General features: G+C 44.7%; 1 protein-coding gene across 3 annotated transcripts in view; it reads right to left on the bottom strand.

Moving 5' to 3' along the window:
- The window catches only part of SLC11A2 (solute carrier family 11 member 2), a 166047-nt gene that overhangs the window by 121945 nt on the left and 25022 nt on the right, over window positions 1-19080 (bottom strand). For all 3 annotated transcript variants that reach the window (XM_075337117.1, XM_075337116.1, XM_075337118.1), the window contains exon 2: window positions 322-402. In XM_075337117.1, coding sequence (XP_075193232.1) covers window positions 322-402 — 81 coding nt within the window. The remainder of the gene's footprint in view (window positions 1-321; window positions 403-19080) is intronic.

Here is a 19080-nt window from a genome sequence, read left to right on the forward strand (position 1 = left end):
ACCGTACACCCTCCTCATTGCTTCTGTAGATCTTGTTCTTCATTGATAACACTCAACGTGTGTCATTATCTCACCAGCTTGCATGGCGGTTTCTTAGCTTCTTCATCTATACGACAACCTGGCTCAGACTGAATCAACCACTGCCAATGTATACTGGGAGCGTGTCCCGATAGTGAAGGGATAATGGTCCTGAGGATTATTGGATTTGGGATTTGATGTAGCAGAAACGTATAACTACCAATAACGGGTAACCTTGGTAGACTCAATTATGAGCAGGGTAAGCCCCAAATTGAAAATCAATGACTTGTAAGAAAACCTTACCGTCCAGATTTCGATAATTCTGGTCAGACATGGTGAAACTTGTTACAGGGGACTCACTTTCTTTTGAATAGGTCACATTTACTAGAATAGAAGAACAAGAAGTTAGTGTAATAATATCATTTACTATAATTTTATTTACTCACAGTTGAAACCAGAAGTTTACATCCACCATCTAAAAAGATACATCTGCAGGTTTTTCTCACTATCTGACATGAAATCAGAATAAATCTTTCCTGTTTTAGGTCAATTAGTAACTAAAATTATTATATATTTGCCAAATGCCAGAATAATGAGAGAGAGAGATAACGTTTTAAAGGCATTATTACTTTATTACTTTTTGCAAAGTCAAAAGTTTACCGACAGTTCATTAGTATTTTGTACCATTGCCCTTAAATTGTATGACTTGGGTCAAACGTTTTGGATATCCTTCCACAAGCTTCTCACAATAGTTGGTAGGAATTTGGGCCCATTTCTCCTCGCCCTGCTCACACCTGCCTTTTCAGCTTTGCCCATAAATTTTCAATAGGTTTGAAATCAGGGTTTTGTGATTGCCATTCCAAAACATTGACTTTGTTATCCTTAAAGAGAACCAACCAGCAGGATTTTCATATATAAAAGTAAAGCCAGTGCTACACTGGCACTAGGAGGCTGAATCTAAGCATACCTTTTGTTCAGAGATTGGATGTTTTATTTCAGAAATATGTACAAGTAAAATTTCAACAATGCACTGCTATTTGATTGACAGATGCAACAGGAAGGGAATATGTGGGTCAGGTCTTGCCATTCATTCTCTTCCTGAGATCTTGGCCGATTTCTTTCTTTTGACTTTCATATGATGCTACACAAAAAAAATCAGCATGTTTCAGGTGTGCATTAAAATACATCCACAGGTGTGTCTCAAATTAACTCAGATGTTGCCAATAAACCTATCAGAACCTTCCAAAGACATGACATCATATGGGTTGTCATGTAAGGTTTAAAGTCATTGTACTCTTAGTGTATGTAAACGTTTGACACTGCAGAAAGCTATAAAAAAAAATGCCTTTAAACATTCCCTCTCTCATTCTGGCATTTGGCAAATATAATTTTGGTTCCTAATTGATCTAAAAATGGGAAAGATTTATTCTTATTTCAAGTCGGATAGAAACACATGCATTTAACGCTCGATGTTCATGCCAAACACAAACTTATCACAAAAAAAAAAAAGTTGTGTTCTGGTACTTTCATACACAAACCACTCACGTGAGCATCACTGTGCTCGGTGCTCGCCCAGTGCGAGCCGCTTGCAGTCCCTGAATGGTGTACACTACATCCAAGAACCAAACAAAAGGAGAAAAAAAAAACCCCACACAAACCGCCCTCGGAAGTGATGCGTTTATGGCTCGCTATATGTGAGCGGAGAGCTGAACTGTTCAATCAGTGTCTTCTAATACAGGTCAAGATTGGGTCCAGAACAAAACTTTAGATAAAGTCCGCCTAAACTCGCTGATTCTAAACTTCCATGGGTCCACTCATCTAGTCGCGACTTTCCAAGACCCATAATGTTTTACATTTTGGGGATGTGCGAGGACTTGTTTCTTACACCCCAAGCTGATGTTTTATTGATATTAATTTTGGAGTATGTATGGAGGTTTTGATCACCTATTACATATTTTTTTTTTTTTTCTGTGGTTGAGGAGGCCGACAAACTAAAGGCCGCTTTACACGCTGCGACATCGCTAGCGATCGCACTCGCCCCCGTCATGCGTGTGTAACGAGCAAATCGCTGCCCATGGCGAACAATACCGCTAGTACGCGTCACACACACTTACCTTCCTAACAACGTCGCTGTGGCCGGCGAACAAACTTTTTTTTTTTAAGGGGGGAGGTTCGTGCGGCGTCACAGCGACGTCACACAGCGGGCCACCAATAGAAGCAGAGGGGCGGAGAGCAGCCGCATTAACGTCACTCACACCTCGTTGCCGGAGGACGCAGGGACGCTGTTGTACGTCGTTCCCGGGGTGTCACACATAGCGATGTGTGCTGCCTCAGGAACGACGAACAACCCGTGTCCAAAATGAGCAACGATATTAGGGAAAGGAACGACGTGTTAACAATGAACAATTTTTGCTGTTTTTCGGATCATTAGCGGTCGCTCGTAGGTGTCACACGCAACGATGTCGCTAATGACGCCGGATGTGCGTCACGAATTCCGTGACCCCAACGATATCTCGTTAGCGATGTTGTAGCGTGTAAAGCCTCCTTAAGTCAGTGCAGTTCTTAAAAGCAAGACAGCAGCAGTGGTCAGTCTCCTAAGCAACAATTTTGTAAAGAAAAAGTTAATATCTCAAAAATGTCTGCACATTTTCAAGAAGTAAATACAAAAAGTGCTTTTTTTTTTTACAAGTATTATCCAATAATATTTATGTAAATGAATATGGAAATAATCCTAAGAGGACACAAACTGTACCAGCAGCACAGCAATGCCTACAACTCTTGACTTATTTTGCCTATCAGGTTTTGCAGAAATTGTCAGCTATTGTTAAGGGAAAGGGGAAGGGTCAATTTTAGCCTGAAAAACAATTGCTGACACAAAGACATTATAGCTATTGCAAACAGCAGATGCTGATGTGCGTTTGTCATCACACCCCTCGCCCCTCAGAGACCGGTGTATTAGTAAAGAATGGAACATAATCTAATTCAGTGATTAACATTCTCTGGGGAGTAGAACGCTATATACTGTAATCCTCTTACCCTGCACTTTCATGTTTTATACAACTGCAAAATGTGCCAATGACTTAGAGGTTTAGCAATCAATTGTTTCAAGAAAGCACTTCCCTAAAGTAAGAGGGCCAGCAACCACAACCACAGGGCCAAATAGTAGAGATGGCAGAATCGATCGAAAAACTCCTTCGCCCTGGTGAGTGACCTGTGACTGCTGGAGGTGAAGCAAACGTATCTCATCCTAAGGGCTCTTCTCCACTTGCGTTTTATAAATCACAGCGATACTCGGCTCAAAATGTGAGTCGAATGTCCTGTGTATGATCTGTATGTGGTCTGCGTACGGTGTGTGTTTTTTTCCTCACATAGCATCCATATGACATGTAAGCGTCATGCGGGTGCTATGTGAGTGTTTATGCAAGCAGCGGTGGACTGGCTACCGGAGGAATCTCCAGTAATACCCAGCCTGGCCGCAGTAACATGCACTGAACCCCGGATCTGTCACCTGAGCTCCAGAGATCAGCCCAGTCTGTCTGCAGCTGTGCTGAACTGAACAGCAATCGCCGGGGAATCAATCGGCGCTCGCTGTTCAGGCTGCACTCCGGAGCTCAGGTGACTGCTCCGGAGTTCAGTGCATGTAACCGCGGCCAGGACTGGTATTACTGGAGAATCCTCCGGTAGCCAGTCTGACGCGGTATGCGAGTGTCAGGATCCGTGTGACATGCGCATGCCACCCGGATTCTGACTTTTTTCTCGCTCCCATAGGATTGCATGGGGGTAAGAGCTGAGACTCGGTGCAAATCGCAGCATGCTGCGATTTCACCGAGAGCACGTGTGGAGTCGTAAAAAAACGGGGAAAAGGAGACAGCATCATATATAATTTGTCAGATTGCAAACCGTTTTTTACAGGCGATTACAAATCGCACAAAAAAAAAGCGCAAGTGGAGAAGAGCCCTAAATCCAGATTCCTGTTTTGATTAGCCAGGCTGGCACAACTTCATGTGTGCATCACGGGCAATAATGTCATCGCAGTAACCCGGCTAATTTGAAGAAAGAAAAAAAAAATAAGATTCTCAGGGCTCCCATCCATCAGAAATGGATTCCTGTATTTTTCAGACTATAAAGGCCCTGTCACACACAGAGATAAATCTTTGGCAGATCTGTGGTTGCAGTGAAATCATGGACATATTGTTCCATTTGTACACAGCCACAAACCTGGCACTGATTGTCCACAATTTCACTGCAACCACTGATCTGCCGCAGATTTATCTCTATGTGTGATAGGGCCTTTAGACGCACTGTGTTCCCCAAAAATTTGGGAGGAAACTTTGGTACGTCTTATAGTCCAAAATGTACCTGTCTCACCTTGTTTGTATGGCTTCACAGGAGGCAGGGTCACCACTGCAGGAAGGCGGCAGCAGGAGTGGGGTGATCAGATGTGTGTGCCATTAAAGAACATGAATATTCACTGCTCCCCACGCCCATAATCCCACCCACCTCACACTCCGCAACGAGATCAGGGATAGTAAAAATCTTCACTATCATTTACTGTGACTGATGCCGAGAGGTGGGTGGGATTATGGAAGTGGGGATTAACCGACATCGGAGGGAAATCTTGGATTAACTGACATCGACATCAGCATGTGACTGGGCGCTTACACTCCAAAAGTTAGTTGGAGGCACTAGAAAAGGACTGCATGCCAGGAGAGCGGCAGTAAGGAGAGTGCGTGTTTGAAAACCATATTAAAAGCAGATAACTCAAGCCATATACCGTATACCAGGAAGCGGCCCAGGATAGGGGACACTAAGGAATAACGTTTGGAACACCATTCTAAGTCTGAACTGGGTGCAAAAACCTAAAAAAACATCACTATGGGGAGATAAGGTATGCAACACCAGTGACTATGTAAGGGGAATACATGAAATAGCAGAAACTGCTGTGTGAATACTGACTTGAAAAATCCAATAGCTATATGTAAGAGTGAAAATGTGAAAAATGGAATCTGCATTACTGCCATGAACATATGAATAAAGAGAAATTTAGCTACTGAATTGATCAATGCAATAGAGCCCCAACACTACGCCAAAGTATTTCTCTACGTTGGGGTCCCTAGCTTGTGTGTGTCCTCTCATGCATATATAGCCTGGGTCTCAGCTTCCCATACACGGTAAGTTTTTTTAACTGCATGAGAGGACACACACAAGCTAGGGACCCCAACGTAGAGAAATACTTTGGCGTAGTGTTGGGGCTCTATTGCATTGATCAATTCAGTAGCTAAATTTCTCTTTATTCATATGTTCATGGCAGTAATGCAGATTCCATTTTTCACATTTTCACTCTTACATATAGCTATTGGATTTTTCAAGTCAGTATTCACACAGCAGTTTCTGCTATTTCATGTATTCCCCTTACATAGTCACTGGTGTGCATACCTTATCTCCCCACAGGATAGGGGACACGACCACATTTTTTGTGTCAATTTTTTTTCCCCCCCTATTTCCCTCCTCTCTTGGTGTGTCTTATGGTCTGGTCTCACCAGGCCAATACACGAAAGCCATGCAGATCGATTCTCCCACCTCTGCTAGACAGATAAAAGTGGACTACGGACATGTATTATCAGCTAGTGTCTACTGTAAACGGAACTGAGTCATCAATACAGGACAAAAATCTTACTGGAATTCAGGAAGCAGAAATGCTCCAAGCATTCACTAAAGGGAATCTGTCAGCAGGTTTTTGATGAGGGCAGCATGACGTAGGCAAAGGGACCCTGAATCCAACGATGTTTCAGTTTACTGAATGCAGCCGTTCTGACAAAGTTTTTAGATGTAGCAGTGCAGCAGAGCTGAGAAAGCTACCCCCGTCCATACCAGGCTCTATATGTACAATATCTATAGGCAGTAAGCTGATAATCACAACAGGTGGCAGACCTAACAAGGCAATGATACTGTCCTGAAGCAAAAAAAAAAAAAAAAAAAAAAAAATGAAGGTAAACTACAGCACACAGTGTAATAAGAGACACATTCCTGAAATCTATGTTAACCCCAACATTATGCTGTCTTCAGATTACATGGCAAAAACCCACTGACAGGTTCACTCTAAATGAGTAACCACCATTTATTTATTTTTTTCGCCATGAATCAATAGTAGACATGAATAAGAATTTAGGAACATGGTACCCTTTCAAAATGTTATAAGCAGCCATAACTAAATTAGTAACATATGATGGCTAGAGAAACAGTTTAAAGCCTAACCATTTTTAATTTTTATTAAACACTTATTAAAATTGTATTCACATTAGTTTGCTCAACAGGCGTAGGCGCTGAACAGAAACGGTTACAATTTACATACATATTTTCAATTTCACATAGTAGTTGGTTACACTAGACTTCCAGGACATGTGAAAACAAAATGCAATTAGTAAGGCTGCTTTCACACTACGTCTTTTTAACATGCGTCCTGAACGTTTTTTTGCTGCAAAAGCGGATCCTGCTTTTACAGCAAAAAACGCATGCTAACGCATGCGTTACTCTGCAGGATCCTGTCACTGGATGTTTAGGGGCGGGCATTGGAGTCATGTGATCGGGAGTGATGGGAACTAAACGTGCCAGACTGGGAGCCGGCATCTGACAGCTGCGAGGCTCGTAACCAAGGTAAACATCGGGTATACTTGCTTGGATACCCGATATTTACTTTGGTTACAAGTGTCTGCAGCTGCTAGGAGCCGGGCTCCCTGCACACGTAACCAACGTAAACATCGGGTAACTAAGATAAGTGGTTACCCGATATTTACCTTGGTTACGAGTGTCCGCAGCTCTCAGGTGGGAGAGAGAGGGGGAGAGACAGAGAGGGAAGAGAGAGATAGACTGATCACGCGAGACTGGTTCTGGGCATGCTCAGTAGAGCAAGCAGGATCCTGTCTATCAGCATGCCAACGTTCACCTGCGTTTGCGTGCTGTTTAGTCAGGATCCAGCAATTTGCAGTATTTGGACGCAGCTCAAAAACGCTACATGTAGCGTTTTTGAAAGATGTTAAAAAACTGCAAGTCGCTGGATCCTCACTATAAGGCTGGACTCACACGAGCGTATGGCATCCGATGCGAGAGCATCGGATGCGATATGCTAATGTCCCCCGGCTCAGGCTCTGCTGCGAGCGTGAGCCGGGTGTCATGCGACTGTAACCCGATCTTGCGATCGGGTCACAGCTGTGAAGCTGAGTGCAGGCGCTGCGGAGGAGAGGGAGGGGTTAATCCCCCCATCTCCTCCATTGTCAGCCTGTGCGTATATCGCACTGCACTGGGATAACATCAGAGTGCAGTCCGATGTATCTCTCGCATCCATTCACTTGAATGGGTGCGAGGGATACGGCTCTCGCAGACAATTGCAGCATGCTGCCGCTTTTCTCGCATCCAGAATCTGGATGCGAGAAAAGCTGACCAACAGCTCAACCTCATTGCCTAACATTGGTCAGAGTGCAATGCGAAAATTTCTCGCATTGCACTCGTCCGATTTTCACGCTCGTGTGAGCGTACCCTAACGCACGCAAACGCAGGTGAACGCATGTTAACGCGAGTCCATTGCAAATGCATTGAAATGAAAACGCATTTGCACTGGATCCGTTTTTGCGTTAAAAAAACGTTCAGGACGCATGGTAAAAAGACGTAGTGTTAAAGCAGCCTAAGGCTGCTTTCACACATCCGGTTTTAGCAGAGCCGGCCAATCCGGCTCTAAAACCTATGCAACGGATGCGGCGACAATACCGCATCCGTTGCATAAGTTTTTTACATGCGGCCCGTCCGGTTTTTGCCGCTTGTGGCACGCTACTGAGCATGCGCAGTGGGAAAAAAACCGCATGTGGCGGCCGGATGCGTTTTTTGCCGCAGGACGCCGCATCCATAGGCATGCATTGCAAATCGTGCCGCGTCGGCCGGATGCGGCGTGATGCGGGGTTTTTTGCCGGAGAAAAAAAACGTGCCAGGTAACGTTCCATCCGGCCGCCGCATCGGCTAAATCTGCCGCATGCGGCAAAAACCGGACGGAATGCAAGCCCATGCGGCACAATACGGCACTAATGTAAGTCTATGCAAAAAAACGCAACCGGCGGCAAAAAAAAAACAAAAAACAAGTGGTTGCGTTTTTTGCTGCAAAGCGCCGGATTGTGCCGCACAGGAAAAAAACGGATGTGTGAAAGCAGCCTTATAGATACGAATTCAAAGTCACAAAAGTTGGGTTACACCGTTTAGATCAATTATCCATATAAAGTGCTTGTATGCCTTTAGTTATAAAAGTGCAGATGTGCCTGTAGTAGTGCAGTATAATGCGACACAAAACCCTGATAAGTATTACGCTGCATAGCTATCAGGAGAAATTATGTATATAAATTTCAAGTATCATAAATATATCATCTATTGAGGAATTTTTAAGAGCCTACAATAAAGCCAGTTATACCACATTTCTTTCAATATGTATGTAGGTACATCGCAGAGCAAGCAAGCGTTATTATAAACAATTGAAGTCCACAAGGCAAAACTATCCCTTTATTTGTAGTATACGGACTGTATACTTAAAATAGTAAAAAAAAAATGCACATATAGCCGTTGCTATAAAGTATAAGCAGAGTATAAAGCACAATCAGACAACCTGTATGATTCTATATTGGAATTTAACGGCTAATGTTATGTCTTTAATTTTTAGGCTTTTAAACATTGCAACAACAAATACCAGTAAATAGTCTGCAGTGGGCTAATTGTGCTTTAATTCAAAGATTATATGCCTAAGTGTACTGCCCGATAGTAGGAGTTATTATAAAAATTAAATATTGCATAAAGTAGTATCCCTTTAAATATAGGGGTGCATATGTTAATTTGACTAAAGGATGTTTCCCTAGCTAGATATGCTAAGTAGCTCTACCCCAGTATTTTCCTCCCAGTTTAGGAACACAGGTTTGTATCAGGCAGTTGTGCTTAGATGTTAAAGATGTAAATTTATGTGCGTAATTATGAAGATATGAAGAGATCAAGCACTTACATGTTATATGATCAGTCCCAGCTACATTCCTGCCGCCCCAACGTACGTTTCGTTAAGTACTTCCTCAGATGGCGTGAAATTGAAAATATGTAATATGTATGTAATTGAAATGTGAAATTGAAAATATGTATGTAAATTGTAACGGTCAGTCTCTGTTCATGTCCTACACCTGTTGAGCAAACTAATGTGAATACAATTTTAATAAAAAAAATTGTTTAAAAGAACAGAGAGTCCTCAGTGGTTGATACCTGAGGACTCTCTGTTCTTTTAAACAATTTTTTTTATCTCTACTGGCTAACACGGTACAAAGATATATTTTACTTGTACAATTTTAATAAGCGTTTAAACCCTAATTATTTTTTTTTTTAAACCGTTGCTCTAGTCATCATATATGAATAAAAATTTGTAGTGTATTTTACTAGAAAAATCCACTTCCAACTCAGTTCACGGGTAAAATCCGTATCCAGTAAATACAGATTTCAGCATTACAGAGATAGGTCGAGCTCGAACTTCTATGAAGAACTGTCACTGACAGTCTGCCTCAAGCTCCTCTCTTTAAAAGCACTAACCACCATCTTCTAACTCCGTAATCTGAACAAATATCTTCACTGAACACAGATTTCACCCAAGAACAGAAACTGTATGATAAGGGTACTTTCACACTTGCGTTCAGCGGAGTCCGTCACTATGGAGAATAGCGCAGTCCGTTAACGCACTGCGCTATTCTCCATAGACTTGTATGGACTACACACTGTAACGCAAGTGTCAGCGTTGCATCCGCTGGATGACGCAGTGTCGTTATTTTGACGCTGCGCCGGGCTGAAGGAACGCTGCATGTAACGTTTTTTTGAGCAGCGCAATCCGTAGGATTTCACTGCAAATGCGTTTTATTTTTTTTTTAAAATAACAAACTTTATTTTGTCTCTCAGTGGTCGAACGTTCAGCTGAGCGACCGGCCGCCGGCATGTGAGAGCGCTCAGCTGAGCGACCGGCCGCCGGCATGTGAGAGCGCTCAGCTGAGCGACCGGCCGCTGGCATGTGAGAGCGCTCAGCTGAGCGACCGGCCACCGGCATGTGAGAGGGGTCAGCTGATTTGTGAACAATAGTCTGCTGCCGGTAAAACTGTAAAGAAGAAAGAAAAAAAAAAAAAAAAAAAAAAAAAAAAAAAAAAAAAAAGCTTTCCGTTGTTTTGTACGATCCTTAGCATCCGTTGTGCCACTATATGCAATGATCCGTTGCATCCGTCACACAACGCAATGCAATGCTACGGAAGCCGTCCAACGCAAGTGTGAAAGTAGCCTTACACAGTAGCTTATTTTCATGTGTACTATTTATTCTAAAAAAATAAAAATTAAAGCTTGATTGTATCTTAAAGAGTAGAGCTGAGCGAACCCATGGAAGTTCAGTGGCTGCAGCCAAACCATCCCTTCGCTGGATCGGACTTGGCCTGAGTCCCCAATGGAAGTAACCGATTGACAGTTTGAGTCTCTGCCCACATACAGCCAGCCATAAACAGATCACTTCCAGGATAGGGTGGGAAGGGTTTTTCTAATTTTATTTATTTTTGTTTGCACACTACTTCTTACCCGCTTCTTGTTACCCCCAGCACGAGCCATTGAAACACTAAGTCTATGTGCCCACGGGACTCTGTACCCGCGGATATATCCGTAGGTACGTCTGTAGGTTTCACGCAGCTGATCCCCGGAATCCGCAGCTATCCATTTCTGCAGGATTCCAGCGAAATAGCTGCGGTAAACCTGCGGACATTCATGCAATTTACCTGCGTAAGTCCCGGCCTCTATCTACATAGTGTAGAGCCGGGAATTCCACAGCTATTTCAGCAGGAATAATTGACATGCAGTTATGTTCGGCTGTGTGACTTCCGCAGCATATTCCGCAGCCACACATACCGCAGCAATGGCACAGAACTCCTTAAATCCAAAGCCTAAGCGTCTCGCACTGGGTTGAGCACAGAGTACATGCAACGTAAAACATCCAAACTCTGGTGTTTTTGTTTTGTTTTGTTTTTTTTAAAGTCTGTGTTCTGCCTGAAAACCAACCCCGAAAAGCAGGTTCGCTCATCTCCACTTATGACATCTGTATGGAATCAGTCAGGTAATGCAGCAGGCATGTGGAATCCCACAGGGGCGTGCTAACATGCTAATGGCACTGACTAGGAAGGGAAGCAACGCCTTTGGGACTAGTCCCTGTGCTTATTAGCATATGATAAAAGATCTTTATAAATACTTTTTCCAAAGATCTGTTTATCTATGCTAGTGTATACAGGGACGGTTAGGCAGCGATTATCAATATACACCCAGAACTGCTCGTGGTTCTGGGTGGATATTGGACCTGAAAGGTTTCCTTTAAAAAAGCAGCATGTCTTTTCTTATAGTATTTTTGCAGCTTTTTCTACCATTTAAAGCACTGAGTGCCAAAATGCAGCTGTGGTTTTTTTGCGGTGAATGAAGCTAACTTTAAACATGTACTGTAGACAAATGAGACCAAAAATACAGCAAAACCTGCTTTTTGGAAGCAGCAGGAAAAGTAGCGTGTGAACAACATACCCTCAGGTTGTGTGTGCATGATAAGTATTTGGTTGCATATATTTCTGCACCAAATCTGCACCTATTGGCAGGAAAAACTGCATGTGCCTTTTCCAATGCATTTTTCATGCACACTACATAAGCATGAGACTTCATGACTGATTCATTTTGCTGGTATTAGGAAACTGACAAATCTGCACAGAAGAAAAAAACAATATCTAATATATATATATTATATATACATATATACACACACACACATACACACACACACACACACACACAGCAACGGTTCTGCAATGTGTGCACAAGCCCTAAGGTTGTGCGCACACTGGATATGATGAAAAGAAAAGAAAGTTGTGTTTTCTAGTGAAAACCCCTTCACTAAAGGTTTCATTGGGGTTTTAGGCTATGTGCGCACGTAACGTTCTGTCCCTGCATAAATTTCTGCATCGATTTGAACAGCACATGTGCGCTTCAAACCGCTGCAGAAAGAGTCCGTAATGGGGGGGGGAGGGGGGAATCAGCACAGATTGAGAGGGGTTAATCAACAAAAAAAACAAACAGAAAACACAAAAAAAAGTTCTAGCAATCGTTAAAATCCAATATGACTAATCTACATTAAAAATTGTTTAAAAGAACTGAGAGTCCTCAGTGGTTGATACCTTGCTTGATACCACTGAGGACTCTCAGTTCTTTTAAACAATTTTATCTCTACTGGCTAACATGGTACAAAAATATATTTTACTTTAATCTACATTAGACATTCAAAAGCAAGTCATCACTTTTTACCTCCATTTTTCAGGACCAAAGAAGTTCCTTTCGTCTCAACACAGGAGGAAACCGATCTTCCTGTTTCATAGAGTCAGCGTCCCTCAACCCCGAACTCACTAGCATTCTCAACCACTTAATGTGTGCACGTTACCTATTTAGTGAGTTTTTTTACCGCCGTGCTTGTAAGGCAAAACCAGAAGTGGGTATAAAATACAGCAGTGGTGCCCGTGTTTTTATTAGGCCTAAGCCACACGACATGAAGATCGGTGCAAGTGGAATGCGATTAAAAAAAAAAAAAAAAAAAAAAGCATTCCACTCGGACCAATTTTAGCCTGTGTGTCAGCACCCATGAGCGATTATTTTCTCAGCCCTAATCGGACCGAGAAAACAATCGTAGCATGCTGCGACTAATGCAATCCTGTTTTTTCTCGCACCCATTCAAGTCTATGGGCCGAGAGAAAAGTCGCATTGCACTTGCGGTACCGCGAGTGCAGTGCGAGAACGGCAATAGACGGCTATGGAGGAGAGAGAGAGAAATCCCTCCCTCCCCTCCACCGTGCCGACCTGCTCCTCCTCAGCACTGGCCCGCCCCTCCTCAGTGGTGGCCCACCCCACCTTCCCCCCCCGCTGCTGAGGTCCACTCGCACGATAAGACCTCAGTCGCAGGGACAGTCTGCTCTGCTGTACTGCCAGCATGAGCCGAGTGTCATGCGAGGGGATCGCAGTAATCACCGTGTGGCCCCAGCCTTACACTTTTCCTCTGACTGTTATACCCCTGGTTTTGGCCACAGATACGGAGGTAAAAGAAAACAAAAAAAAAAACCTGACCAAATACTCTGTGTGTGCACATGGCACTACACAGCCCTCCTACCAGCTCATGACAGTGCAGCCCCCTAGCTGCGGCCGATGTGTGGTCTTCATGGTGGTGCAGACCGCTGAGGTAAAATGATTACATGCACCAGGATAACAATGATTTCTACCTGCATATTGACATTAAAGCTGGCAAGGCAGGGAGCTGTTGGGCAGAATTAGGCGAGAAGAAGGCTGATCCTACTAAAGCCAAGATCATATTTCCGATTCACATTCTGCTTGTCTGGGAAGCAGGGGCCCCCACATTCTGCTTGTCTGGGAAGCAGGGGCCCCCACATTCTGCTTGTCTGGGAAGCAGGGGCCCCCACATTCTGCTTGTCTGGGAAGCAGGGGCCCCCACATTCTGCTTGTCTGGGAAGCAGGGGCCCCCCCACATTCTGCTTGTCTGGGAAGCAGGAGCCCCCCACATTCTGCTTGTCTGGGAAGCAGGGGCCCCCCACATTCTGCTTGTCTGGGAAGCAGGGGCCCCCACATTCTGCTTGTCTGGGAAGCAGGGGCCCCACATTCTGCTTGTCTGGGAAGCAGGGGCCCCACATTCTGCTTGTCTGGGAAACAGGGGCCCCCACATTCTGCTTGTCTGGGAAACAGGGGCCCCCACATTCTGCTTGTCTGGGAAACAGGGGCCCCCACATTCTGCTTGTCTGGGAAACAGGGGCCCCCACATTCTGCTTGTCTGGGAAACAGGGGCCCCCACATTCTGCTTGTCTGGGAAACAGGGGCCCCCACATTCTGCTTGTCTGGGAAACAGGGGTCCCCACATTCTGCTTGTCTGGGAAACAGGGGCCCCCACATTCTGCTTGTCTGGGAAACAGGGGCCCCCACATTCTGCTTGTCTGGGAAACAGGGGCCCCCACATTCTGCTTGTCTGGGAAACAGGGGCCCCCACATTCTGCTTGTCTGGGAAACAGGGGCCCCCACATTCTGCTTGTCTGGGAAGCAGGGCCCCCATGGAGTATTTAGAGGTCTGTCTTGATTCCATTTTGTGACGGTTTTTAAAAATAAGGAGCACATTTACACAATGCCCTATTTATTCTATGCTAAGAAATGGACAAAACGGAACCCATAACTCTCCATGGGCTCCACTGCCTCCATTTACATCAGTTTCGCACATGAATACTAATTGTCCGTTTCTCTAAATGAAAGTGCAAGTGTAGCACCCCTGAGGTATCAGGTGGCACAAAAATATGTAACCATGTGGAAACCTAAACCCTGGAATTACAGTGCCAGTAAACACACCAGCACCATCAGACACACACACACACACAACCAATGTCCAGCCTGGGAGACTGCCTAGTAACAGATTAGAGGGATGGCCACTCATAGGTTGGTAAGCATCCAATCTGCTAGGGAGAGACCAAGAAAATGGGCGGAGTTAGTGGTGTGGTAAAATGGGCGGAGCTAAGTTTGAAAGTGGACAGTTGACAGGGATAGTCAGTCAGTCAGTTGGAGGGAGGAGTTGAGCTTGAGAGGACGTTAGTGGAGTGAAGGAGTGAGGTCCAGTCAGGACTAGTGAGAGTGAGGAGAAAGCAAAGTGTTTAGGTGGAAAACCTGAGAAACCAACAAGCGCTGACAAAGGAGAAGAGTTGCTTTGGAGTAAGGCACTGGTACTTAAGGAACTGAAGGTTTCCGAGGAGTGCTGGACCAGTACTCACAGAGCTCAGCACAGGCGGGGTGCAGCAGCCTGAACGGGAGTACGCATTAAGCTACCTGTTAAATCTGCCAGGTGAGGGGATCATCAGGGGCCCCCACCAACCTGAGCAAAGCAGCAGAGAGGGGACAGGGACAGGAGTCCAACCCATTAAAATTGTCCAGGCTGTCTGCTATACGGGCCAAGACTGAGAAACGGAGGGGATCCCAGGAAGCTTTAGGCCATGGAGACCCACCAAAAACTGAAGTTGTGCACGGAGGACAAATCTACAGGTCACCAACTGGCACTGGGAACAAAGGGTGAGGGAACACCTCAGAACCAGCACCACCTGGTGACGGTACCCGAACAGTGAGTAAAGAACTTAAACTGCAGTCCCTGGGTGGTCTGGATTATTCCCCTCTACGTGCTCCCATAAGTCCCATTGCACAGCACTACTAGCCCCATCATCTACGGCTGGGGCCTAGCCCTACTTGTGGACGGCCAGAACACCTAAGCTGCGTTATACTACCCGCCCCGGGAAGACCACGCAGCGACTGCTCCCTCAAAATAGCCACAAACCGCAAGTGGCGTAGTCAAAAATTCTTATTTATTTTACTATTTTTCACTCCTTTTTCAAATGACCCCCGGGGTCACGGAATTGGGCATCGGCCGCGACCACGACTCCCCTGTTCACTGCACGCCCGGGACCGAGTACCCCACTGCCCTGGGGCATCACATGAGCATAGCCCAAGGTGCAGAGATGAGGGGTGGAAGATGCCAGACCCCTTCCCTCACATGCATCGCTGACGTAATGAAGCTCCTCAAAAGAGGTTTGCTTCAATGACTAACATTATCACACAGGCTCTGGCTGAGTAACCTGACCACATCACGCATTGCCAAGTTATGTATTAAGCTTGTATGCCGACATGGCGGATTACCGTACTACAAGGTGTTTTATGAATAGGTCATTCGCTATCCACATTTCCTGTAACTTCCATTTATGTCAAGAGGCCTGCAGTGTGGTCTCACGTCCCTTCAATGTGAAACACCATGGATTATACCATCAGGTATGTACAGTAATGTATATATTATATTTCCTCCCAAACACTCATGCAGTTGTGATCAGGTAGACAAGGGGGCAACAAAAAGTTCTGAAGCCCAATCCTTCCAGCAGCAGATGTTTGGGGAACAGGCGGAGACATCAGTATGGGAACCAGCAATGATCGCAGCAGGATTCCTTCTCCCTATATGATCAGGGCCTGCCGCATCCACAGACTCATTATCTCCTCTTCACATGTAGTGCTCCTGCCGGATAATGAAGCATTCACTTTATCTGTGTACAGCAAGAAGTCACTGAACCTCTACATCACACAGACCCAACAGCAAAGATGCCGTTAGTATAGGTAGGGAAGAGCAAAACCCTCTGCTCAGGTTTGGATTACGCTACTTTCACACTTTTGCCTTATGTTTAGTGGTCCTGTCAGGGCATCCGTCCAAAACGCCCCTCCCCCACCCTGCAAAACGTGTTTCGAACGCATGTGCCGACAGGGCCATTGACTGCAATGGAGCACACTACGTTAGCGTGTGCTCGGTTTTGTACCATTTATGCACATATACGTTTTCTGCAGGCGGATACCCTAACGTAGTCGACTACGTTCGGGTGTCCGCCTGCAAATAAACGTATATGCACGAAAATGGTACAAAACCGAGCACACGCTAACGTAGTGTACTCCATTGCAGTCAATGGCCATGTCGGCGCATGCATCCGAAACACGTTTTTCAGGGTGGGGGAGGGGCGGTTCAGACGGATGCCCCGACGGGATCACTAAACGTAAGGCAAAACGCAGTGTGAAAGGGGCCTTAGCCAAACGCCAAACACATGGGTTCTGAATGGGAAGTAGAGGAATAAAGCTGTGATCACATGTCCAGTGGTCATCCGTTTATAACTGATCCAGAAAAAAAAAAAAAACCCACAAAACTGGTTTCCTTTTTTTTTGTTACAAGAGGTGACTGAACACCTAATGTCCCAGGCTTTTCTTTTTGTTTGGGAGGGGGGGATTGGAGGGGATTGGAGTCAAAGAAAAAAAAAAGAAGTTGTATAGACTACATTTTTTTGATCCAGCTAAAACAGATAGCATCTGGAAAGGAGGCAGATGGAAAACAGGCAAACAATTTATGACTTCTGTCTCTATTCAATTCTATTGAATGGATCTTGGTCTGAAACATTTTATTTCTATTTGTGCACTACTCACAAAACGTTAGGGATATTTGGCTTTTGGGTAAAATTTCAGGATGATCCTAAGATGCCCTCTAACCTTTTCAAGTGAAATTAATGTGAGCTCTAAACTTTTGACTGCACATGTCCAACTGTTCAATGTTTCAGTACATTTTGCACAACTTGTTGTTTCTTATCAAGGGCCTTAATGGCAAAATTAACAACAGGTGTTTACTACATCAATTACCCAATAAATTTGGGGGTAGAATTAGAATTGGTATTCATCAGTCCTCCTCATTACGTGGTTCACATTTTGACATCATGAGACCAAGACGACACATAATTGATCAACAGTACCTCGCTATTGCAAGGCTTTCAATAGTGTGTTCTCAGACTGAAGTGGCCATTGATCTTCGAGTGTCACAGAGTGTTATCAGCAGGTGCCAACAGAGATACAGAGAGACTGAAAGAGTCACAGAAAGGCATAGAAGTGGACATCCTGTGGCCACACCACAAGGATCACTGTTTCATTGTGAACAATGCCATGCGAAACCAGAGAGCACAACTCCAAGCACTTACGTTTAGTGAGAGGCACCAAAGTGACACATCCAAAGTGATACCAGACCATTTGAAACCATTTACATCAGTGTGGTCTGCTTGCTAGCCGATCTTCAAATGTACCTGACCACACCACAAGAATCAACGCCTGCATGGGCCAGGGAGTATCTAAGCTGAACGAGTGATCAGTGGGCCTCAGTGCTGTTCACTGATAAACGTCTACTCATGCTGAGCAGAAATTATGGCCTCCAACCATGATGGAGATGTCAAGGACAGCACTGTGCATCAGCCACGGGTGTCGCCGGAAAGCCTTTGGTGTTACAGTGTGTGCGCGTGTGTGTGTGTCTAGTCAATACAGAATTGTCCTACACTTTATGATGGAACAGTGACATGCGTCTACTACTTTAAAATAATAACCCCTTAACGACCGCGGGCAGTAAAATTACGTCCTAGCGGTCATAATGTTACTGCCCGCGGTCTGCTGGCAGCAGCATGCCGTGATCGGTGCACATCTCAGCTGATTTTCACAGCTGAGATGTGTGCCTGCTAGGCACGAGCAGAATCGTTATCTGCTCGTGCCGTTTAACCCCTGAAATGGCGCCGTCAATATGTGACAGCGCCATTATAAAACGCGATCGCGGTAAAGTTTTACTTACCGCCCGATACCGGAAGTCACGTGACATGATCACGTGACTTCCAGTGGTTGTCATGGTAGCACAGGGTCATGTGATGATTCCTGTGCTAGACATGAACTACTTTCACTTTAGCTTTCCACGGAGGCCAGGGAAGCAGGAAGTGCACATATCTGCTGTTTACAGCTGTGTAGCTGTGATCAGCAGATAGTCCCCAGCAATCCGATCGCTCTGCACTAGTAAAATTTAAAAAAAAAAAAAAACCTAAAAAGTTCAAATCACACCCCTTTCGCCCCATTGAAAATTAAAGGGTTAAAAAAAAAACCCCACACACACATTTGATATCTCCGCGTTCAGAAACGCCCGATCTATCAAAATATAAAATCAATTAATCTGATCAGTAAACGACGTAGCTGCAAAAAAATTCCAAACGCCAAAATGACTTTGTCGCCACAACTTTAGCGCAAAATGCAATAATAGGCGATCAAAACGTAGCATCTGCGCAAAAATAGTACCGTTAAAAACGTCAGCTCGAGACGCAAAAAACAACCCGTCACTGAGCCATAGATACCGAAAAATGAGAACGCTACGGGTCACGGAATATGGTGTAAAACGTGCGCCACTTTTTTCAGACAAACTTCAGAATTTTTTTTTAACCCCTTATATAAAAGTAAACCTATACATGTTTGGTGTCTACGAACCCGCACTGACCTGAGGCATCACACCCACATATCAGTTTTACCATACAGTGAACACAGTGAATAAAATATCTCAAAAACAATAGTGCTATCGCACTTTTTTTGCAATTTTTC

Source organism: Anomaloglossus baeobatrachus, chromosome 2, assembly GCF_048569485.1.
Source record: "Anomaloglossus baeobatrachus isolate aAnoBae1 chromosome 2, aAnoBae1.hap1, whole genome shotgun sequence".
Classification (NCBI taxonomy): domain Eukaryota; kingdom Metazoa; phylum Chordata; class Amphibia; order Anura; family Aromobatidae; genus Anomaloglossus; species Anomaloglossus baeobatrachus.